The sequence below is a fragment of the Arvicanthis niloticus genome, chromosome 25 (assembly GCF_011762505.2).
Source record: "Arvicanthis niloticus isolate mArvNil1 chromosome 25, mArvNil1.pat.X, whole genome shotgun sequence".
In the NCBI taxonomy this organism is placed as follows: domain Eukaryota; kingdom Metazoa; phylum Chordata; class Mammalia; order Rodentia; family Muridae; genus Arvicanthis; species Arvicanthis niloticus.
Genome location: NC_133433.1, coordinates 1,478,701 through 1,503,323, shown reverse-complemented (window position 1 = coordinate 1,503,323; position 24,623 = coordinate 1,478,701). Strand labels below are relative to the sequence as shown.

The following is a 24,623-nucleotide window of genomic DNA, read 5'->3' as shown; positions in this document are numbered from 1 at the left end:
GCTTTTTAGCTAGACACAAAGTTTCCTCAGGGTCTTTACAAACTATAGCCAGTTAGTAGTTACTGTAGTTTAACAACGACAAATTTGGTTCATTTAAAGCAGGGCCTGTCTGAACTCAGGGGGCTATTTCATATTTAGGAGTCATGAAAATGATAATTACTTTAAAAATAAGGGTCACTGTTTTATAATGAAAAACAACTCAATATTTTTATAATTTAATTTAAACTAAAATTATAAATAGAGTGAAGACAAGTGTACTGTATATTCTATCCATGAGACATCTGAACATTTCTTTAGATTTGTATTGTTGTTCATGTGGCAGCCAGCACTTTGTGGTGAGTTCTGTGAAGTTGAAATTATCCTTGAAATTCAGAATTATTGGGATTAAAGGCACGCAACACCACCACCCATCTGAAATATAGAATTTCTGAAACCTTTAATATACAGAATGCATTATAAGTCTCAATCATTGTGGGAATTTAAAACTTTTTTCTTTTTGACTGATCACTGCCATTATTAAAACGAGTTGTAGCATGTGACATAGTCTATAATTTAGACTAACAATTGATTCATGAGCTATATACATTTCTTTTGAATTTCACTGTATCTGGTTTTTAGAACATCTTTTGTGCTTCCCCCTGCACGAGTGACTTTCCGCGTTTTTTTCCTAGATGGAAAGGGGGGACTGTGTAGTCAGCCTTGTTTGTCTGTAGTGTACATACATAGAGGAGGAAACACTACTATCCAGCCTTAGTCTTTCTCAGTCCAGGAAGTGAATTTAATCTAACCTCTTAACATATGTGGGTTTTTTTTGTGGTATGTGCTTAAATATTTTTGTTGTGTGCTTTGCGAATTGTTTCCTTAAGGGGTTTATTATGTGCAACTGTATTTATATTGGATACTCTTCTTCAGTTGACTGACAACAGTGTACAAAGTGAGGCAGTTCACCTCAGTTAAGTAAAACTATAATTCAGTTCCTTTCCATAGTAAAATAGTGTGTTTGTCTTCATTCTATTGGGGTTAGTGTTGAGAGGAGAATGCGTGAATATGATGATGATTGAGATTTCAAATTGGAGTTTAATTCCCTAATAAACCATTCTTCTCTTTATTTGTAGGTAAGGTAAGGCATAAAATAATTCTTAGCATTATTGGATAGCCAGTTATGTAGGGAACTATGAGTTTAATAATGCCTTAGCTTTTAAACTCAACCTTTATAATATAGAATCCATTGCAATTTACTAAATTAAGAACAGCATGTAGGGCTGACAGCTTAGCAGGTAAGGACACATAATTGCTAGTCTTGATATTCTTATTCAGTTCCTGGAGCCTATGTTGTAAAGAAAGGTTGGCCTGATCTCTACATATGTGCATTCACGTGTATGTGTGTGCATACGTGTGCACACGCATACACACATGCACACACACGCGCACGCGAGCACACACACACACACACGTGCGCGTGAGAACAAATGTAATTCTAGAAAAGAACAGGATACAAGCTGGGTATGATGGTTCATGTATGTGGTCCTAGCACTCAGGTGACTGAGGATTGCTGTGAGTTCCAGGTTAGATTGTATAAAATCCTGTCTTAAACATACAAACAAATAAAACAGTTTTTGCAGTTTTCTCATATAGGGTGCAGTTGAAATACTGGTTTCTACTTAAGTTAAGCTCTTCGAATACCTATTGCCATTAACATGGGATATTGTTAATATTTGTACTGTTGTTATTTCTATTTTGGGGCAATTGTGGTTGATTGTTTGGTATAGGACTTATTGTTGGTATTCTGAAATTCTCAGAAGTATCTTTTTGCGCTCCCACTGTCTTAGGTAGGGTTTTGTTTCTTTGAAGAGACACTGTGACCATGCATATTATTTAATTGGGGCTGGCTTACAGTTTCAGAGGTTTAGTCCATTGTCGTCATGGTGGGGAACATGACAGAGTGGTGCTGGAGAAGGAGCTGAGAGTTCTACATCTTGATCCACAGGCAGCAGAAGGAGACTGTGCGCCATACGGGACTTAGCTTGACATAGGAGACCTCAGAGTCCAACTCTACCGTGACACATTTCATCCAACAAAGCCACACCTCCTAATAATGCCACTTCCTATGGGCCAAGCATTCAAATACAAGAGTCTGTGGGGCCATACCTATTCAAACCACCACACCATTATTCTGTTATTCTTTCTCTTTGCTCCTCCTGTCCCTAGGAAACCAGCTTCTTTAATTTTGGCTTTAGTTTTCTTGTATTTTTTTCTTTTTTGTACAAATGAATTGATAAATGAACAACTTCTCTTCCGAGGGTACTAAGGGTAGCACGCTACCCCTTTTGTATTTTATCCTTTTAGCATTTTCTTCATTCCACACAGCATTGCACGGCTGTGTTATTACTTCGCTGTGTCTCAAAAGGCAGAATAAGAGACTAAATCTCACACATCCCAGGCTTGCCTTAGACTTGCTATACAGCTGAAGATGACTTTGAACTTATGATCTACCTGCCTCTAATACACAAGTGCTAGGATTACAGGCACGTACCACCATGTTTAGTTTTATGCTAGATTCAAACCCAGGGCTTTGTGCAGGATAGACAAGCACCAACTAAATTTTATCCATAGCCCCCAAATTATTAATTTTAGTATAGTTAGATTCCTGAATACTTTCCCTTATGTTATTATTATCTGTGTAGGTAGCCAGTTTCTTCTTCAGTACTGTTTAATTATGGGGTTAACCCTTTCCTACTGCTCTGCACTGTCACTGTATATGAAGGCAGTGTTTGTATATCCCTCAGTATAGATTTTTCTACTAGATTCCAGTGATCCTGACTATTTGAACATCAGACATTATATTAGCTTCACTGCTGAAACATGATATGGATTTACTAGATACCTATTTCATTGATATAAATTGGGGGATTAATTGAGTATTAACCAGAATTTAATCTGGTTGTTTTAGATGATAGTAACTTTTGAGATTTCCTGTTCACCAAACATAAAATATTCTTTTACTTTTTAAATTTGTTTCTTTCATGAATGGTTGGTAATTTTATAAATTGAAGCTTTTTTTTTTTTTTTTTTTAACCTTGTTAGGGTTTTTTTCCTCTAGATTAAAAGTGAGTTTTTTTTAAAAAACAATTTATTTTACTTGAGTTAATTTTGATTTTGTTTTCAAACTGCTTTTTATTGATATAGAAATAGAGTTTGAACTAGTACGTTTGAATCTTTCTGTTGACTCTTTCATGACATAATTACTTTATTTCTCTGTATCAAGTTACAGTTACTTTGTCTTCAGACATTCTCATGTATCCTAGGTTAGTCTTGACTTGATATGAAGTGAAGATGTTTTGACCTCCTGAAACTCTAGCCTCTTCTTCAATTGATGGAATTATATACCTGTGCCACTACCTTTGGTTTACATGGGATTGGGGACCAAACACAGTATTTTATGTGTTGTAAGGCAACAGTTTATCACCTGAGCTGTCCCCTGAGCCCCTCCATTATAGTTTAAAGTTATGTTCTTTTTAAGCACTGAATAATTCTTCAGCACAGGTACCACTTCATCTGTTTTCCTACTGGAAAAAAGCTATATTGGCTGCATGAAATTTTAGCAGCTTGGAGTAAAGCTACTATTAAATCATTGCCAGGCATGGTGGGTTATGTATAATTTTTAGCAGTGGGGGTAGCTAAGAGGAGGATCTCAAGCATGATGGCGGTCTTTGCCCTGTCTACATAAACACACGCTGAAACAAATTCCCATTCCAGTGTCTGCATAGTCATGTTCATGCTTTGATAAACACCAAGGAGTCAGACTGCTGGATTTTATGGTAATAAAAGTGTTCGTTTCAAGTGTCATGGATCACACCTTCCATGCTAGCCTTGGGGAAGCAGATACATATTGATCTCTGTGAGTTCAGGCCATCCAGAGCCACATGGTAAGCTACTGCCTTTAAAAAAAAAAAAAAAAAAAAGTGTATAACTGTGTAAGAAAGCTATTAGTTCCCACAGGGGTCTGCTGTTTCATGTCCCTACCAGTGATTGATGTGTATTCCTGTTCCTCAATCCTCACCAGCACTTATCAGTGTGAGTATCAGTTTTGGCCAGTCTCAAAGATATGTAGTGGCACCTTATTTCAATTAACATTCACTTAATTACATGACACTGAACATCTCTGTGTGAATGTGTGGTCTATATGTATGATTACTGATAAAAGCTATAGGTCAACTTCTGTAATGTCTTCCTCTGTCAGTCTCTACATTATTTTGCAGACAGAGTCTCACTTAACCTAGAACTCACTGATCAACCAGATTAACTGGTGACAAGATTTCTGGGATTCTATGTATGCATTGCTGTGTCTGGCTTTTTACATGGGTGCTAGAGGTCTGAATTCAGGTCCTGATTCTTATGCAGCGTACACTTTACCCACTGAGCAATCTCCCATCCCCTGAAAATCTTCTTTTATTTGTATATTCTGAGTGAGTTTTTGTTTTGGGGATGGCAGTACTGGGTGTTGAACCAAGGGCCTTCTGTAGGCTAGGCAATAGAAATATATACCTCTCCGTTTTTCTTTTTATACACTTAAACTTGTTTGTTTGTTTGTTTCTCTATTTATTGTGGGTGTCAGTATGTGTGCAAAGGATGGGGGCAAGTTCCTCCTTCCACCATGTGGCTTCTAGAGATATCAAGTCAGGTTGTTAAACTTGCCTGCAATCACCTTTATTGCTGAGCCATCTTCCCCCTCCCCCATGTACTGTTTTCTTTTTTCATTTGGTTTGATTTGAGGGGGTATTTTTTAATTTCTTTCAGATATGTCTTTTGCAAATGTTTTCTTTCATTCTCTGACTTATCTTTGTATTTTCTCTTAGTCAAGATTGCTTTCTGTGTGCAACTGCTTATCTTTTTACACTTCCTAAATTTATTTTACTAGCCTTTTGTAACGCCCGAGCCTCCCCACGTTGGGCGGCCATACTGTAATGGCCTGCTCTGTTCTGCAGGTCCGGGTCTAGCGAGAGAGAGTGTGGGACAAGCGACTCGAAGAATGGAGACAATACAGAGGTTCTGATCAATTCTCAAGTCTCATTTATTGTGTGTGTGTCTCTCTCTCTCTCCTATATTGTCTCTCTCATTGTCTCCTGTATTCTCTTCTATTGAAGGGAAATCTGGGGTATTTATAGGCTTTTGCCATGTGCCTTGTAGGCACATGGATATCATGTGCCTTGCAGGTGTGGATATGATATAAGCCTTACAGGCATCTATAGCGTGGATAGCACGTGCACCGTGTGCCTTGCAGGCATGGATACCACGTGCGCCTTGCAGCTGGGGGCAGTAAACAGCAAAACAAAGTATGTGGGATATCAGAGTGTGCTTCAGCTGTTGTAGGCTGTTGAAAAACAAGTCTCATGTCAGGGTATACGGCTCAAGATGGCTGCAAAGCTGATAGCTGCTTTCTGCTAAAAGTTGGCTCCCAACAGCCTTTGTGTGTTTGTGTCAGATGACAGCTTTGTAGAGTTGGTTCTCTCTCTTCTTTTGTAAATGGGTTTTAGGCATGAAGACCCCCAAACTTGGGAGACCCTTCCTCAAGTCTCAGGAAATCACGACCTTTGTGCCTTTACACAAATGTGACCACAGGTAAACATACCATATACATACACACACTCAAAGATGAAAGAGCACTGTACGCCATTTCAAAGCACTTTATTGGCAGTTGAAATGATATCTGATTGTTAAGTATGGTATGTGTGTTGTGTTTTACCTCTATGTATGCATGTGCACTACATGCATGCCTGATGTTTGCAGGGGCCAGAGGAGAGCACCAGATTCCTTGGAACTGGAGTTACAGAAGATTGTGAGCTGCCTTATGGGCCCTGGGAATTGAACCTGAGTCTTCTGGAAGAGTAGACATACTCTTAACTGCTTAGTCATCTCTCCAGTTCCTAAAGTCAGTCTAGAGTTATTAGGTTCTTGTTTTAATTTTTTGAGATCTCATTCTCGCCCCCACTGGATCTTTCTACCTCAGCCTCCAGAATGCTGGGATTATAGATATGTGCTACTACATCCATCTTTATTTTAAACTGTTAATTTGAGGTAATAGTAGACTTTATTGTTTTTAAAGGAATACTTTTGTATCTACGTGATATGAATCAGTATATGTCTAATGTCAGCATATGGTGAATGAAGTTCACTTAATGTTCTGTTACCCTACAGGATTTGCTCATTTTTAATTGAGAAGTGTTTATGGGAAAAATGTTGGGACTTTTCTAGTAATAGACAGTTGTTACTATTTGTGTTTAAAAAATCAAAAGAACAATGAACACTAGTTTTACCTATTCTTAGTTCTTCCAAAGCCACAGTCGAATCCTTTCATCTAAGACTACTTATGTGTAAATGTTTTCAAGAGTCCTGCTCGATAGCCATACTACTAAGCATTTAGTTAGGAACCAGTACTTTAAGGGCCATTAGTAGTTTATTTAGATCATGGTGATGTTCATTTAACATAAGGGCAGAACAGCTTCGTGGTTTTCAATGAGCCAGAATTTCTGTCTTAAAGTACATGGCTTCAGTGCTGAATTAGTGCCTGTGGGGAAGAAATCTCGAGGGCTGGGGGGAAGGGAGGGAGGGAGTCCTGCGACAGAGTCTCAGGGCGGTCTGGCACCAGAGCTTCCCGTCGCCGCCAGTGGAGGATCCCACATTCACGCAGCTGTCGGTGGGCGGGCCGGCGGCTGCATCGGCAAGGTTCCAGGGTTCCAAAAGCTGGGAATCAGGCGGAGAGACCATGGACACGTGGAGTCCGGTTTTCCAAAGCTTTTATTGTTCATGGCATGGTGAATGGATGCAGGTGTTGTGCGCTTCCCCCGCCAAAGGCCAGGGGACTCTCATTTTATAGGGAAGGAAAAAGGGGAGGGAATAACTTAATTAGCTACGCCCCTGGCCTTTTGATGATTCATTAATATTTAAATCTCTGGAGGTAGAGACTTGTTAACCACGCCCCCTACCTGTGCCTTATGTGACTGAAGGTAACAAGTTAAATGGAGTTACCTCGTCCAAGGCCCAACAAGTGCCTTCCTGTGGAGATTGAAAACATGTGATTGCTGTATTTAAGGACATGTACTCTGTCATGGCAAATGATGCCATAATTACTTGGCAATAATTATGTATACAGTTTAGCAAAGCAATCTTTTAAAAAAGAAAACACTTAAAGAAGTATTTCACTTTAAAATTGGAAATTTATATTCCCAAAGTATTATCTTTTATTTTACTCTTAGTAAATTAATTGAAGCCAGTCATGGTGTCATGTGCCTTAATCTCAGCACTCAGGAGGCAGAGGCAGGTGGACCTCTGTGAGGTTTCAGGACAGCCAAAGCTATACACTGAGCCCTTGTCTTAAACAACAACAGCAAAGCCCTGTTCCACCAAAGATAGTTAGATATATGCTAAGGAGTAATAGAAGCTTTTAAAAGTTGGAGATGAAGTCTAACTGGTAACATTTAAGAAAATGCTGAGGAAATGTAGTTTTTAGATAGCAAATTAAAGGAGTAGAGGTACACACAAAATAGTATATTGGCAAACTTCCTGAAATGTATGTGCATGGTAATTAGACACATATTGACTTTTAAATGTCAGCCAGCTTTTATTCTCTTCCTTTCCTAGTGTCTATTTGTATGAACCGTGATTATTTTTACTTTTCAAGGGGGTTTATCAAGTTTTCTGTGAACATTTGTTAATTACTACTACTATATATAGCTACCAGCAATGGTTCAAGGTTTTCTTGGTTGAACTTTTTAGTTGTTAAAGCATTGCTAAGCTTTTCTCATTTCATTATTGAGATTTGGAGACATAGCCTATGCTTTGTACTTGAATCCAGTTGTGCCCCTTATAGTATATTATTGACATATTATCATTTACATTCTAAGAGGAAAAAAGAACTGGGCTAAGTTAGTTTAATTTAGGCTTGTGTATGCCTGTTATTAATATGTTCTTTTAGTGTGTTTTACTGGCCATATAGGCTATAGGAGCAGACAGTGTTTAAAGGAGACTGAAACTTGGCCCTGTGTCATGTTTTAAGATGCTTGCTTTCTTCATCTCACTAGGTAGTCCACACCAATGGAGAAGGATCACACAAACATCCTATGTCTCCGTCCAATGACAACTAAGATTACACAAGTATCAAAAACGTTCTAATATCAGAAAAGTTATTAATAAATGTGAGTTCTAAAACTCTCAAAGTAGAGTTTTTAAAGCTGAGGCTTGAATAGTAAAGAGACTGTTATGCCAGGTCCTGTGCTAATGCACCTGTAATTCTAGCACTTGGAGGTAAAGGTAACCTGGTGTATGAAGTGAGATCTCTATATCCCTGCTTCAAAATCTCAAACCAAATAACACAGAAAGGAGATTGTTAAAATAAATCTTGAATATTCTAATTTTCAGTGAGTATGCCATATGGTACACTGAAAAGGTTCCATTGGCTTCTTTGAATTTTCACTTATTTACTTATATATATCTTTGAGTGTTCTGTTCCCAGATTCAAGCAATAGAATGCAGTTACCCTGCAGCTCATTTGAGGTCTGTTACCTATCATAAAAAAGCTTTTAACATTATATCATGTAGACTCTTAGAATTGTATGTATATAGAAATAATACAGGATTTTCCTCCAAATATTAATGCTAAAACTGAAGTTATGTTCATTCCTTTACATGTCTTTTAGTAAAAATATTATATAGAAGAATGAGAAATATGATTAGTATTTATGTCCCATAGCGTACTTCACTCTACTAATTACTTTTTAATCATTTCAAAGTTCTAAAGGCAATATTTCTTTATCCATAGTGTTTTGATGTGGACTGTGAATATAGCTGTATATAGAGGACTTGTCCTTATGTATGAGGCTCTAAGGTCAATTCCCAGCACCACGAATAAAACCCACCTGGAGTTGTGGTGCAATTAAGAAGGAGAACATACTGATTGACATAGAACCATAATCCCAGCACTTGGGAGGCTTAGGTAGGCCACCATGAATTAGAAGCCCTTTTGGGCTGCAGGTAAGTCTATCTTAAGAAAGAAAAACAAAGGACTGCAGAGATAGTTCAGGGGTGAATAACACTGGCTGCTTTTCTAGAAGACTCGGGTTTGATTTTCAATACCTATTTGGGAACTTAAAACCATCATGTTTTGTTTTGTTTTTTTCAATTTCTTTCATATATTACATCCTGACTACAGTCTCCCCTCCCTCGAGCCTTTCCCTTTCTTCCCCATGTCTATTCCCCCGACTTTGCCTTCCCTCAGAAAAGAGCAGGCCTCTCAGGGACATAAAACATGCTGTAACAAGCGACAATAAGACCAGGCATATACCATCATAACAAGGCTGGATGAGACTACCCAGTAGGAGGAACAGGTTCCCACCAGCAGGCAAAGGAGTCAGAGACAGCCCCTGTTCCCACTGTTAGGGATCCTACACATAGCTATTCACACATAACATAGCACATAGCTATTCAGACATAACATGCATCAGAGGACTAGGTCAGACCCCTGCAGGCTCCGTGATCTCTGTGGGCCCCCCATGAGTCCAGTCAGTTGATTCATCAGGCCATGTTCTTGGAGTGTTCTTAACCTTCTTGGTTCTTCAAATCCTTCCTTCACCTCCTCAACAGGACCCCAGGAGCTCTGCCTAGTGTTTGGCTATAGGACTGACTGCATCTGCTCCCATTAGTTGCTGGATGGAGTTTGACTAGTCTCTCTGATGACAGTTTATGATAGGCTCCAGTCCCAGAATATCTGCAGACAGGTTGAAGATTTTGTGGCTGGGTTGGTATCCCTACCCCTCCACTTTAGGCCTTACCTGCTTACAGAAGATGCCTGGGTCAGGCTCCCTGACCCCCATTACTAGGAGTCTTTGCTAGCATAACCATCTCTTGTATTTCAAGTTCAGAACTCGAATTCTGAGGGACCTGAGGCCCTTGTTTGGCCTCTTTGGGCACCAGGCATGCACGTGGTATAGTGGACATAGATGCAGGCAAAATATCCATATACATATAATTGCTTTTTTTTTTTTTTTTTTTTTTTTTTTAGTGCAAACAAAATCAAAACAAATGGCATAATGGACGTTCTAGAAATCTGAGTAGGAAGAAAGGATGATTTAGGGAATGAAACCTTATATAGACTGACTTTTAATCCTTACTCAAGCTGCAGCTCCTGTGTACTCAGATTTTGACTGAGATCTCTATAATCAGGGGCCTTTACTCAAGTGACAGACATTTTATTATGTCACGGGTCAAATTCACCCTTTTGTTAGTACTTACATCACACTTTTTGGTAAAATTTTAGGATGGAATTATGCTCATTTTCATCCATAATACATAATTGTGGGCATGCATTCACTAGTTCTTTAATTAAATCTTTGTAAAATTTTGAATATAATATTCATCACCTCATTTCCAGAGACACTAGTAATTTTATCAGAATTATTGTTGGGTGTTTAGTTTTTTGAGATGTAGCAGCAGGTAGTCCAAGCTAGCCTTGAACTCTCTTGTGTATCATAAGCTGACCTTAAACCTTTGATCTTCCTGCTTTCATCTCATGAATGCTAGGATTACAAGCCTGTAAAAACACACCCAGTTTTATGTTGTACTGGCTTCATGCATGCTAGGCAAATACCTTACCTGCCTGAAGTACATCCTAGCCCCATTCTAACATTTTTTTTACCCCACCCCATTTCTTGGCAATAGAAGTATTCCTTTGGTGTTAATATCTCACTGTTTAAAAGACAGTGATTGTCTATTTGTGTTTCATAGTATCTATTAGAGAAATCTCTCTCTCTCTCCCTCCCTCCCTCCCTCCCTCCCTCCCTCCCTCTGTGTGTGTGTGTGTGTGTGTGTGTGTGTGTGTACACCTAGGGAGATCAACCTGGGTATTATTTCTTAGATGCTATCTACCTTGTTTTTTAGATGGTTTCTTTCTTGGCCTCAAACCTGTCAGTAAGACTGGACTGGTTAGCAGGTGGTCCTGTCTCTGCCTCCTGGAGCTTGGATCATAAGCTGTTGCTACCACACCTGACTCTTGGGGCATTGGGCTTGGGTCTTCATGCTTGTGCAGCAAACACTTTACTAATGAAGTTACTGCTCCAGTTTCCCCGCTTTTTATTATTATGCATTCTTGCATTAAAGGCAGAGTACTTTATAAATAAGGTTTTATTTTTTTCTCACCTTGTAGGTTGCTTCCACAGAATGTTGGCCTTCTCTATGTTGGAGGTTATGAAAGACCCTTTGCACAAATCAAGGTATGATTGTTCATTTTCTGTGTGTTTTTCTTTGATGTGTACTTATCTGGAACCCACTGTTTAGTAAAAACTCACCAGCCTCATCAAAGATGTTGTGAATATGAAGGAATAATTTCATGGATGGATTTTGCTAACGTCTACTGCAAAAGTTGTTAAGCAATATCAGACCCAGAGTTTAAAACTCTGATCATCAACATGTTGGCGGCCAAAATACATGACTTGAAACTGAAAATGGACCCCCAGGCAGAGTTATTAATTTAACAGGCTGGCAATCCAACAACAGGTAAGATTCTGCACAGAGCCTTACCAACCTAAGACAGAGGTGCATTGCTTTTGATAATGCATATTCCACAACGGGTAAGAAAGGCATTCTTGTCAGAATTACTTAAGACAGGCTTAGTCTTGTTTATGAAATAAAAAAGCAGAAAGGTGGAGAGTTTAGGGGCTGCTTGACAGGAACCTGACAAGGCCAAGGACAAGGAAATAGGCTTCAGGCAGGAATCTGATGTTAGGCTAGAACAAAGAAGTAGATAGATAGGTCTGTACCATTGACCTTCCACCAGTACCATACTTTATGGATTATTGTAGCTTTATAATAAGTTCCAAAATCAAATTGTATAAATCCTTCTGTTTTGTTCTTCTTTTAAAATGTAGATTTGGTTAATCTAGTTTTCTTTCATTTTCATATTTTTAAAAACTTATTGTATCAGTTTATAAAAAAGAGCTTATTTGAATTCTGTTTGGGATTATGTTGAATCTATAGATAGATTTAAATAAGATTGAAATTTTTATAGTATTGTGATATGAGAAACTGGGTTTGGTTCCCAGGAGAGGAAGGGAGGTAGGTAGAGTTTAATAATACAGGGTCGTTTAGTTCACCAAGCAAGACTGCATCTCTCTGTTTAATCCAGCTTTAATGTCTCACTGATATTTTCTTCTTTTGGTGGTCTTGCATAGTTTTACAATGCATGAGCATCTGTATTTCATATTTTTGATACTATTATAGAAGTGTTTTTATTTCTCTTTCTGAATGTTTATTGCTAATTGCAAAAAGATGATATTAAATATGTTGACTTTGAATTCTATAGTATTATTGCACTCAATTATTGGTTCTGGTAGTGATTTTTGTAGATTTTATAGGATTTCTTTACATTTATGCGATCCACTGAAAAAGACTGACCTTCTTGTCTGATCTAGGTGCATTTCACTGCAGTCTCTCTATTGTTCTGACAGCAGTCTTTAACGCAAGACTGAACAGTAATGGTTAGAGCAGATATTCTTGGCCATCTTCCTATCTTAAAGGGAAAAACATTCAGTCTTTTGTCAAAATTGTTTCCATTGTAATATTAGCTAAGAATTGACCAAATGGGCTTGAGAGATACCTCAGCACTTTAAAAGTGCTGTTCTTGTAGAGGACTAGAGTTTGGCTCCTAGCACTCGGGCAGCTATAACTAGCTGTAACTAGCTTCAGCAGATCCATCTCCCTCTCCTGGCCTCTGGGATACCTATACACACAAATAATGTAATAAGTTTTTAAGAGTTGATTAATTCTAGTTAGCATTGTTGTAAGAAATAAAAAATAGGGCTCAGAGATGGCTCGGTAGGTAAAGCACTTCCTCTGTAAGTGTGGGGGCCTGAGACTGAATCCCTCGCACCAACATAAAGCTGGGTTGTGTCTGTAATCCAGTGTTTATATGGCAAGATGAGAGGCAGAGTACACACCTGCAAACAAAGACATCATGTGTGGAAACTGAAACCTTTCAACAAGGTTGTCCTCTGATCTTTATATGAGAGCATACTTGCATACTTGAATCTCCCCTGCCCCATGTACATATTAAACACACACCAGAGGGGTAGAGAAGTGGGAAAAAAATTAACAAGGCAGTAAATAAAAGGGAAGGTTTGAACCTTTACTTTTTCTTTATCATTGTAACTTTCTGTTAATGTTTGTGAGAGTTCTTGTTAATCCCACTGGTTAAAGAATGAGACCACTACCACAAATTTTGAGCCAAATTTGAGCCAAGCTTTATTAAATACTGGCCAGGGTGATGGACGCTGGTCAAGTCTATACTCAGGAATTACCAGAGAATGGCTACAAACTATGTTAGTTTTCCACACTTATAAAGGCATTGTTCTTCCTGCTTTGTCCAGTCAGGGGCAGGCATACATCCTGGCAGCCATTTGGAACAATTTGTAGTCAGCAGCTGTTTTTCGGATGATGTCTGTCAGCCAAGTGGAAATCTGCTGAGACAGATATAGACTGGGCACAGAAGTTACAGTTTAGGAACGTAAAGGAAAATCTCACATTTGGAACTTTCAGGCCCACAGTCCTTGTAGTTGATGGAGGGAGGCATCCCAAGGAGGAGCAGGCTGTGTAATCACACCCTCAGGAACAAGCAGGTAGGGAAGGTAGGAAACTTAGGCTGTACTTATCTGGAGTCGTTTAACCTGAGAGAGGTGGTTCCAACTTGTGTGACATCCTTAACTTCCTGAAGCTTACATAAAATTTTAGCTATATTAGCATTACCACTATTTGTAACCTGTTCTAAAATCCACAATGTGGAAAAAGCAGCTAACAGGTGTCTGTAAAACAGCTGGAGTAGACTCACACCTCTGTGTTATAGCAAAAACTATGTGCCGACTGAAAAAGAATGAAAATTCTCTTCTCTGTCCAGAGTGTTGTATGTATGGATTGCACAGAGGTGTTTTTAGCCTGATGAGAAGCACTTTTAAGTCTATACTTTGAAGGTAACAAAAGGAAAATTGAAATTTTGAGCTTGTGACTGATAGTAGTAGTATGGTAGGTAGTGCTTTAACAGCTTAACCAGACTTCCACTGATCAATGCTAAAACTCTGACATTGAAATCTTAATAAATAAAGAGGAGGGAGGAAATCTGAAACATTACTACTTAAATCTCTTTCTTATACTTCTACAACTTGTATTACCTACCTTAAAACATTTTTTTAGACACTCAGAAATTACATAAATGCTTTCACATCCTCAGACCTTTACATACCTTATAACATTTTCTCTTAGATCCTCAGAATTTACATACAGATAAAACCTTTTAATTTTATCTAGTCATTTACCAGAGACACAAGCAGTTATTATTGAGAGCAGTCATTGTAAAGCAAGTTCTTTTAAATAAGTAAATAAAGGAATATTTTAAAAATTACATCTGAAACTTGTTTAGTCTTTAATATAAAGTTTGCTAGCCTGTCTGCCTTTCTCAGCACAAGATCTAGGAGCTCTAGGAAAAAGCAAGACCTGATTTTTACATATGAAGTGAATTTGCAAGGTAGCAGCAGCCTCTAGGAAGGAGCTGGTTGCCTGCTGCTGTTAAACTGATAAATCTACATTTTTCTTGCCTTAAATGCCATCATAGATCTGAGAAGGATAAATTATAGTAGGAAGTTTAATCCAAGTGGCCTATGTATCAATTAAAATGACAAAGACATACCTACTAACTTGTTGGTTGCCATAGGCTCATGTGGCTTCATTGATGGCAATGTCAGTATTTATCTGTCATACAAGACAGCATTTGATACTGAGTCACACAGAGCAGTAGGCCTTTGACTGCCAGACCTAGGTCCACAAGATTTTCATGTAGATGAGGAACTTGAGGGGCATACCTTTCTTTGACCAAGCAGAGTAGAGCAGTCAGCCCAACAGTGTTCATAGCCTCGTGCATATTTCTGGCAACAGGCAAGGCATGGGGAAGTTTTTCTCAGTAATTAGTGTTACTGCAACCCAGGTGGGATAGTGGGTGTCCCATTGTATTTGGAGACCTTAGAGTTCCTTCTAATTTCTCTAATTTCTAATGGGAAGCTTTTAAAATAAACATTTAAAATGCCATAGTCAGCAGATCTCTGAAGAATTTGAGGACCTTCTATTAAATTTACTTGTGTTAGGTTTAACTTTGAGAGACTTGAGCTTTAGGAGGCTAACTAAAGTTTATTCCTATAATTAATTACATTTGAACTTAGCATAACTCTAAGTATAGTTAGCTTCCATGTCTTAACCATCTTTAACAATTTAGTTAATTAGTAGCTTTTATAATATTAGAATTTTACAGCTTTGTTAAGTTTGAGCCTTATACCATTTTCTGAATTGAAGCTCTTTTAATATGAAAATAAAATTTTAAATCACACAGTCTATAAGGAAACTAGTAACTACTTTCCTGCTGCTTTTTTAGTGTACCATTTCAGAATATTACAGTTTCTTTGAAGACTCAGTTTATCAAAATATCTAAAGCTTATCAAGGTTATCAAAGACAAGGAGGTTAGACCTACATCTGCAAATCAGTCTCTGCTAGCCTGGATGGACTTTAGGTAAGAAGAGACATGCTTTTTGCCAGACTGCTTAGGTCATTTTTCTGCATCATAAAATAGGAATATCCTTGTTTCTGGTGTTTGGTGCTTATAGCAGTGGCCACAGTGCTAGCCATTTATGTATGTATGTATGTATGTATGCATGCATGCATGTATTTATTTATTTATTTAAAGATTACATGTTAATAAGGACATCATAATATAAAACATTTTATAAATGTCCTATAGCCCTGTAAATGTTTTAAAAAGCTGATCTTTAAAATCTCTAGTTTTATAATTTATATTTCCTCTTAAAGAAATTTAAAATCTAAACTGTAGGCTTCTGCAATATCAAAAATAAAGTACCCTTTTTAAAGTACACTATATTTCTTCAAATGGGAAGAAACAGGGTTATAACCATAGTAAGGCAAAACCAAATTTCAGCAGTGCAAACAATCCAGTGCTCAATATCTGGTATTGTCTCTGGGCTTAGGTCACTTCTCTGGTCACTTCTCTGGTCCCAGCCTTGGCAGTGCATACAGCCTGTCTTCTCTGCTCCATCTGGCTCCATTTTATTATGGCTGTTGTTTCTGGTGGCCAACACTTGGCACAAGCATTTCCAAAACTGCTGGGTTCCCTCTCCTGGGATCTTAGAAACTTCAGCCCTGCCACACAATGCAAAGTCTCAGCTGCTCTTCATGACCTCTGACCCCTTTATGACTTTAAAACCAATACCAGCTGGGTGACTCTACATTATAACGTTAGGCTACCAGCACAAGGTACTTTGTTGTATCTAAATGCATGGAGATGCAGCTTTAATACCTTATTAAAGAAGGCACTGTTTTAAATGTTATTTTTTCATAAACCTCGTTTTAAAAGACTGTTTTCAGGACAGGAATTATCATATAAAAATCCATACTAGTTCAAAATATCTTGGAGACCTCCTTGGTTGGTGTCTACCATGTGGATACCTTTCATCAAGAGGGTGAAGTCTCATGGCATTCACCCTCTCTGACTCTAGCAGAGATGGCTGTCAGACGTGTGGCTGCTTCCATCCTGACTGAGGACAGCAGATAAGATAGTGGCAAGCCGCCTGTTGCTTATATCTGGAAATAGTGTCACTACACATGGTTCCTTTAAGATACCTATGTATAGATTTTCAACTTTCAACAAACACCCTGTGTTACAAGTTTTAAGTTAACTTTTTTGCTGCAATTTTAGTCATACTCAATAAACTTACAAATGTTGAGGTTCGGAGAGTACACACGATAGTCTTACAAATCTTGAGATAAGGTTTATATCTTAGCAGAAGTAGTAAATGAAACCTGTAGTCTAATCTTTGACTGTTTTTCTCTGTTTTCTTTTCCCCATCACAGAATCAGGTGGCTTGACTGACACAGGACATAGAGGAAAATGTTTTTAAATAAGCATGCTTGGGTTTAGAGAAGGGAGAGCCAGAGTCCAACTCCAGAACTGGCTTTTCAATAAAGTAAAACAGCATAAAACAACTTTAATGTTACCCTCACCCAAAAGACATTAGAGTCCCTGCTAAACTGAATCCAACGACCAGAAAGCTCAGAGATAAATTTTTAGCCCTGGACATCAGAGTAGCCATGGCAAGTGGCTTTAAGTATTAGTGGCTGTGGCTGGTGGCTGGTGGCTGGTGGCTGTGGCAGCAGAGATAGCAAAAACAAAACCAGTAGTATGGAACGCAGAAAAGCCCACATACTCAAAGGGGACTAGTCAGAAATAAAACCTGTGATCACCATCATTTATATATTCAACTGACCCTTAGCCATGTTCATCTTGGTTACCACATTTGCAACAAAACTTACAGACATACCAGAAAACACACAAACAGACAAAGCTTTCCAAACCACCAGAACCAGATAGATGACATCTTGCTTGTTGACCTGAGCCAGAGTGTATTTGGGTCCTATCAAACCCATCTACATCCCAGATCGGGATCCCACAGCATATAACCAGGCTGACTTAGATGGCTGCTGGGTTTCTCAGCACTGCTGTTCACTCTGGTAGTCCAGGAAAACAAAAGCACTGTGAGGAGCCTTGGAACATCTGAAGATGTATACATCCCGAGGTGGCCAGCCCTTCAGCACTGTAGTTTGTAGTGAAGATCCTGCTTTAGAATTTGCATGAGTGGTGGTCTGATCTCACTGGGGGCCTCCAGAAAAACATTAATTCCATTGGTTGAAATTAAGACCACTACCACAGATCTTGAACCAGATTTGAAGCATACTTTATTTAAACCTACTGTTCTGATGAACACTTAGCCATATCCATACCAGAATTCTCAGAGAATGCTGTGTGTTACCTTAGACCTGTGCTAATAAAGGCAATATCCACAAAACTGTACTTTTGCCTTTGTCCAAGCAGGGACAAACTTATATCCCGACTTACTTCCTGCCTATTTTCCTCCTGTCTACATGTAATCAAGTACATCCTGTGAAGTTGGGGCAACCTACCTTGGTGGCTTGTTATCTTTCATGAACAATAGCCCAGGAAGTTTTCTGTTCTTGGGAAAATGGAGTTTACAGGTTAGAGGCATTTTTGTTGCATAGATCTCTTAAGCACAGTAATTAAAACATAACTTTAGTCCTTACATTGGTGGTGGGAGTTTGTGGTTTATTTTTCTGAAAAATTTTCGGCATTTGTTTCTTGCCTTGGGAGTTACTTTTCTGCTGCTTATTTGAAAGTTGTACTTAAATTTTTTTCTATCTGCATACATGATGTAGTTTTTGTACTTTGAAAAAACAATTTTTTCACTTAGCTTGAACAGGATATGCCTACTTTTAATAGAGGGTAATTAATCTTAATATCAACATTATTTTTTAATGATGAAAAAATGTATATTTAGAATTAGCCAGCTGGACTCAGTTTAGATGATACCAATTTTGTTGGCAAAATCCAGAGCATCATAATCAGGAGCCAATTGAACATATGCCTTCTTCTCTCCATTGGGCTTTATCAAGATATTGACTTTGGCCACATCATTATCATAGAGTTGCTTCATAGCCTCTTTGATCTGTTGCTAATTGGCCTTGGCATCCACAGTGAACACAAGTATGCCTTTAATCTTCTTCCTGTCTGTTTTAGTGATTGGGTGAATTTGATGATGGTGTAATGGTCAAGCTTGTTTTACTCTTTGGAGAGTATTAGGCTGGAATGTGGGTGATGTGTGAATCTTCTCTTTGGTTGTGGACTCTTTCAGCACTACTTTCTTGGGGTTCAAGGTATTCACTTGACTTTGGTCTTAGGAGGGGAATGAGCTTCCTTTATTGCTTTCAGTGCCAACTTCGATATAAACATTATTTTACTGTAAATTTTATCATAATTATTATGGTATTAGCACCTCTTACCTATAGTACCTATAGTAATTTATCTTAAAACACTTCGAAGTCTGTCATTAATATTATAAATTGTGTTTCCTGATTCCTTAGGGAATGATAAGCATTCAGATATATTTTTCCTTCTTTTTTTCAGTGTTTCTGCAACACTAGTGATGTTGACAAAAATGTCTTTATAACTTCGCCTCACTGTCCACTCATGGAATTTAACAGCAGAGCCAGAAAGCATGCCGTGTTTCAATAGGAACATTTCTGGCAGCATAGTTTCTCTCCACTCACCTTCCCTTTTTTCTCCTCTCCTTTTTCCTTCTCTTCCATTCCCTGTACCCCTTCTATGCTTGGAAAATCAGTAGGGGGGAAGAAGGGAAAGAGAGACAGAGCGAGCAAGCATGTGTGCATGTGAGTTACATGTTACCTCAAAAGCATTATTATATATGTGAGGATAAGTTCCTTTATCAGGTACCTGATTCATTAACATAAATAACATTTTTTTTTTAAATCAAGGTCTTAGTTAACATGGTGTGTGATGGAGGACACTCCTTTATCAGCTCTTTTTGCCTGATGAATCAACTTGACTAAAAATTTTAAAAACCCATTATTTTAGGTTATTTTATTCATTTATTCATTCACCATGGAAAGATTTCTGAACCTTACACTTGTTTACGATCTTTCATAATTCCTTGGTTATAACTGATTACATCTCTATCTAATTACAATATGTTGGAGATCATTGGAAACAATAAAAATAGATCACAGATTTGAGATGCTTGAAATTTAAGGTTAATTTTTTGTCTAAGTCTGTGCTGACTTCTGAAAATACCAGCATTTTGTTGTATCTGTTTCTTTTTCTCCCATTATACTAAATGTAATGATGATGTGTTCTGTGCCATAGATATCACATACCTTTTAAATAAGTTGATTTATACTATGTATCTTTCTTTTCTTTATTGGATATTATATTTACATTTCAGATTTTATCCCCTTACCCCATTCCTCCCCCATCCCATCCCCCCTCCTCCTGCTTCTATGAGGATATGCCCCTACCTTTCCCCCCACTTCCACCTCTCCACCCTCGAATTCCACCCCACTTGGTGTCCAGGCTTCTTGGGACCAAAGATCTCCTCTCCTACCTATGCCCGACAAGGCCATCCTCCCCTACATATACGGATGGAGTCATGGGTTTCTCCCTATGTGCTCCCAGGCTGGTGGTTTAGACCCTGGGGAGCTCTGGTTGGTTGGTATTGTTGTTCTGCTCATGGGGGCACAAACCCTTTCAGCTCCTTCAGTCTTCTCTCTAACTCCATTAGAGAAACCCTTGGGAAACCCTTGATCAGATCAGTGGTTAGCTGTGATCATTGGCCTCTGAATGTGTCAGCCTTTGGCAGACCTCTGAGGAGACAGCTATATCAGGCTCTTGTCAGCATGCACTTCCCGACATCCACATCAGTGTCTACTTTTGGTGACTGTACCTGGGATGGAGACCCAGGTGGAATGGTCTCCAGATGGATCCTTCTTCAGTTTCTATCCCACACTTTGTTTCCATATTTGCTCCCTTGAGTATTTTTGTTACTCCTTCTAAGTAGGAATGAGGCATCCACACTTGGTCTTTCTTCTTCATGAGCTTCATGTGGTTTGTGTGTCGAGTCTTGGCTATTCCAAGCTTTTGGGCTAACATCCGCTTATCAGTGAGTAAATACCATGTGTGTTCTTTTGTGATTGGGTTAACTCACTCAGGATGATAATTTCTCGAATTCATTATTTTTAATAGCTGAGTAATACTCCATTGTGTAAATGTACCACATTTTTTGTATCCATTCCTCTGTTGAAGGACATCTGGGTTCTTTCCAGCTTCTGGCTATTATAAATAAGGCTGCTATGAACATAGTGGCACATATGTCCTTGATATATGTTGGAGCATCTTCTGGGTATATGCTCAGGAGTGGTATAGCTGGATCCTCAGGTAATGCTATGTCCAATTTTCTGAGGAACCACCAGACTGATTTCCAGAGTGGTTATACCATCTTACAATCCCACCAACAATAGAGGAGTGTTTCTCTTTCTCCACATCCTTGCCAGCATCTACTATCACCTGGGTTTTTGATCTTAGCCATTCTGACTGGTGTGAGGTGGACTCTCAGGGTTGTTTTGATTTGCATTTCCCTGATGACTAAGTATGTTGAGCATTTCTTAAGGTGTTTCTCGGACATTCGAGTTTCCTCAGTTGAGAATTCTTTGTTTAGGTCTGTACCCCATTTTTAATAGGGTTATTTGGTTGTCTGGAATCTAATTTTTTGAGTTCTTTGTATATATTGTATATTAGCTCTCTATCAGATGTAGGATTGGTAATGATCTTTTCCCAATCTGTTTGTTGCTGTTTTGTCCTAATGACAGTGTCCTTTGCCTTACAGAAGCTTTGCAATTTTATGAGGTCCCATTTGTCAATTCTAGATCTTAGAACATAAGCCATTGGTGTTCTGTTCAGGAACTTTTCCCCTGTGCCTAGGTATTCAAGGGTCTTCCCTACCTTCTCTTCTATTAGTTTCAGTGTATCTGGTTTTATGTGAAGGTCCTTTATCCACTTGGACTTGAGCTTTGTACAAGGAAATCAGAATGAATTGATTTGTATCCTTCTACATGCTGACCTCCAGTTGAACCAGCACCATTTGCTGAAAATGCTGTCCTTTTTCCACTGGATGGTTTTAGCTCCTTGTCAAAGATCAAGTGACCATAGGTATGTGGGTTCATTTCTGGATCTTCAGTTCTATTCCATTGATCTTCCTGCCTGCCTCTGTATCAATACTATGCAGTTTTTATCACTATTGCTCTGTAGTACAGTTTGAGGTCAGGAATGGTGATTTCCCCAGAACTTCTTTTATTGTTGAGAATAGTTCTTGCTTTCCTGTGTTTTTTGTTATTCCAAATGAATTTGTAAATTGCTCTTTCTATCTCTATGAAGAATTGATTTGGAATTTTGATGGGGATTGCATTGAATCTGTATATTGCTTTTGGCAAGATGGCCATTTTTACTAAATTAATCCTGCCAATCCACGAGCATGAGAGATCTTTCCATCTTCTGAGATCTTCGATTTTTTTCTTCAGGAACTTGAAGTTTTTGTCATACAAGCCGTTCACTTGCTTGGTTATATTCATTCCAAGATATTTTATATTATTTGTGACTATTGTGAAGGGTGTCAATTTCCTAATTTCTTTCTCAGCCTGTTTATCTTTTGAGTAGAGGAAGGCTACTGATTTGTTTGAGTTGATTTTAAATCCAGCCACTTTGCTGAAGTTGTTTATCAGGTTTAGGAGTTCTCTGGTGGAAGGTTTGGGGTCACTTATGTATACTATCATATCATCTGCAAATAGTGATATTTTGACTTCTTCCTTTCCTGTTTGTATCCCTTTGACTTCCTTTTGTTGTCTAATTGCTTTAGCATAGGACTTGCAGTACTATATTGAATAGGTAGGGTGAGAGTGGGCAGCCTTGTCTAGTCCCTGATCTTAGTGGGATTGCTTCAAATTTCTCTCCATTTAGTTTGGTGTTGGTTACTGGCTTGCTGTATATTACTTTTACTATGTTTAGGTATCGGCCTTGAATTCCTGATCTTTCCAAGACTTTTTTTTTTTAAAGATTTATTTATTTACTGTATATGAGTATTATGTATATTAGTACACTCTTACTGTCTTCAGACACACCAGAAGAGGGTATCATGTGGGTGCTGGGAATTGAACTCAGGACCTCTGGAGGAGCAGTCAGTGCTCTTAACCACTGAGCCATCTCTCCAGCCCCCTCCAAGACTTTTAACATGAAGGAATGTTGAATATTGTTAAATGCTTTCTCAGCATCTAGTGAGATGATCATGTGGTTTTTTTCTTTGAGTTTGTTTATGTAGTGGATTACATTGATGGATTTCCGAATATTGAACCATCCCTGCATTCCTGGGATAAAGCCTACTTGATCATGATGGATGATTGTTTTGATGTGTTCTTGGATTTGATTTGCGAGAATTTTATTGAGTATTTTTACATCAGTATTCATAAGAGAGATTGGTCTGAAGTTCTCTTTCTTTGTTGGGTCTTTGTGAGGTTTAGGTATGAGCATAATTGTAGCTTCATAGAACGAATTGGGTAGTGTTCCTTCTGTTTCTATTCTGTGGAATAGTTTGAAGCGAATTGGTATTAGGTATTCCTTGAATTCTGCACTAAAACCATCTAGTCCTGGACTTTTTTTGGTGGGGAGACTTTTAATGACTGCTTCTATTTCTTTAGGGATTATGGGATGGTTTAAAAGGTTCATCTGCTCCTGATTTAATTTTGGTACCTGGTATCTGTCTAGAAAATTGTCCATTTCACCCAGATTTTCTAATTTTGTTGAGTATAGGCCTTTGTAGTAGGATCTGACGATTTTTTTAATTTCTTCAGTTTTTGTTGTTATGTCTCCCTTTTCAGTTCTGATTTTATTAATTTGGATACTGTCTCTGTGCCCCTTGGCTAGTTTGGCTAAGGGTTTATCTATCTTGTTGATTTTCTCAAAGAACCAGCTCTTGGTTTTGTTGATATTTTGTATAGTTCTTTCTGTTGTTGATTTCAGCCCTGAGTTTGAATATTTCCTGCCATCTACTCCTCTTGTGTGTATTTGCTTCTTTTTGTTTTAAAGCTTTCAGGTGTGCTATCAAGTTGTTAGTGTATGCTCTCTGTAGTTTATTTTTGTAGGCACTTAGAGCTATGAGTTTTCCTCTTAGCACTGCTTTTAGGATTCCCACAAGTTTTGGTATGATGTGTCCTCATTTTCATTAAATTCTAAAAAGTCTTTCATTCTTTCTTTACTTCTTCATTGACCAAGTCATCACTGAGTAGCGCATTGTTCAGTTTCCACGTGTATGTGGGTTTTCCATTGTTTTTGTCATTATTAAAGACTAGCCTTAGTCTATCGTGATCTGATAGGGTGCAATGGATTATTTCAATCTTTTTGTATCTATTGAGGCCTGTTTTGTGACCAATTATGTGGTCTATTTTGGAGAAGGTACCATGAGGTGCTGAGAAAAAGGTATATTCTTTTGTTTTAGGATGAAATGTTCTATAGATATCACTTAAATCCATTTGGTTCATAACTTCTGTTAGTTTCATTGTGTCTCTGTTTAGTTTCTGTTTCCATGATCTGTCCATTGCTGAGAGTGAAGTGTTGAAATTCCCTACTATTACTGTGTGAGGTGCAATGTATGCTTTGAGCTTTTAGTATGTGGGTGCCCTTGCATTTGGGGCATAGATGTTCAGAATTGAGAGTTTATCTTGGTAGATTTTTCCTTTGATGAGTATGAAGTATCCTTCCTTATCTTTTTAAATTACTTTTGGTTGAAAGTCGATTTTATTTGATATTAGAATTGCTACTCCAGCTTTTTTCTTGGGACCATTTGCTTGGAAGATTGTTTTCTATCCTTTTACTCTGAGGTAGTGTTTGTCTTTTTCACTGAGGTGCGTTTCCTGTATGCAGCAAAATTCTGGGTTCTGTTTATGTATCCAGTCTGATAGTCTTTTTATTGGAGAATTGAGTCGATTGATATTAAGGGATATTAAGGAATAATTATTGTTGCTTCCTGTTATTTTTGTTATTAGAGATGGAATTATGTTTGTGTAACTATCTTCTTTTGGGGTTGTTGGAAGATTACTTCCTTGCTTTTTCTAGATT

The 24,623-nt window shown here is 38.2% G+C and overlaps 1 protein-coding gene across 4 annotated transcripts in view; it reads left to right on the top strand.

Annotated features, from left to right (window-relative positions):
- Nucleotides 1-24,623, top strand: part of Rngtt (RNA guanylyltransferase and 5'-phosphatase) — a 193,806-nt gene that overhangs the window by 117,664 nt on the left and 51,519 nt on the right. For all 4 annotated transcript variants that reach the window (XM_076924001.1, XM_076924005.1, XM_076924002.1 and 1 more), the window contains exon 14: nt 11,195-11,261. In XM_076924001.1, the coding sequence (XP_076780116.1) occupies nt 11,195-11,261 (67 nt within the window). The remainder of the gene's footprint in view (nt 1-11,194; nt 11,262-24,623) is intronic.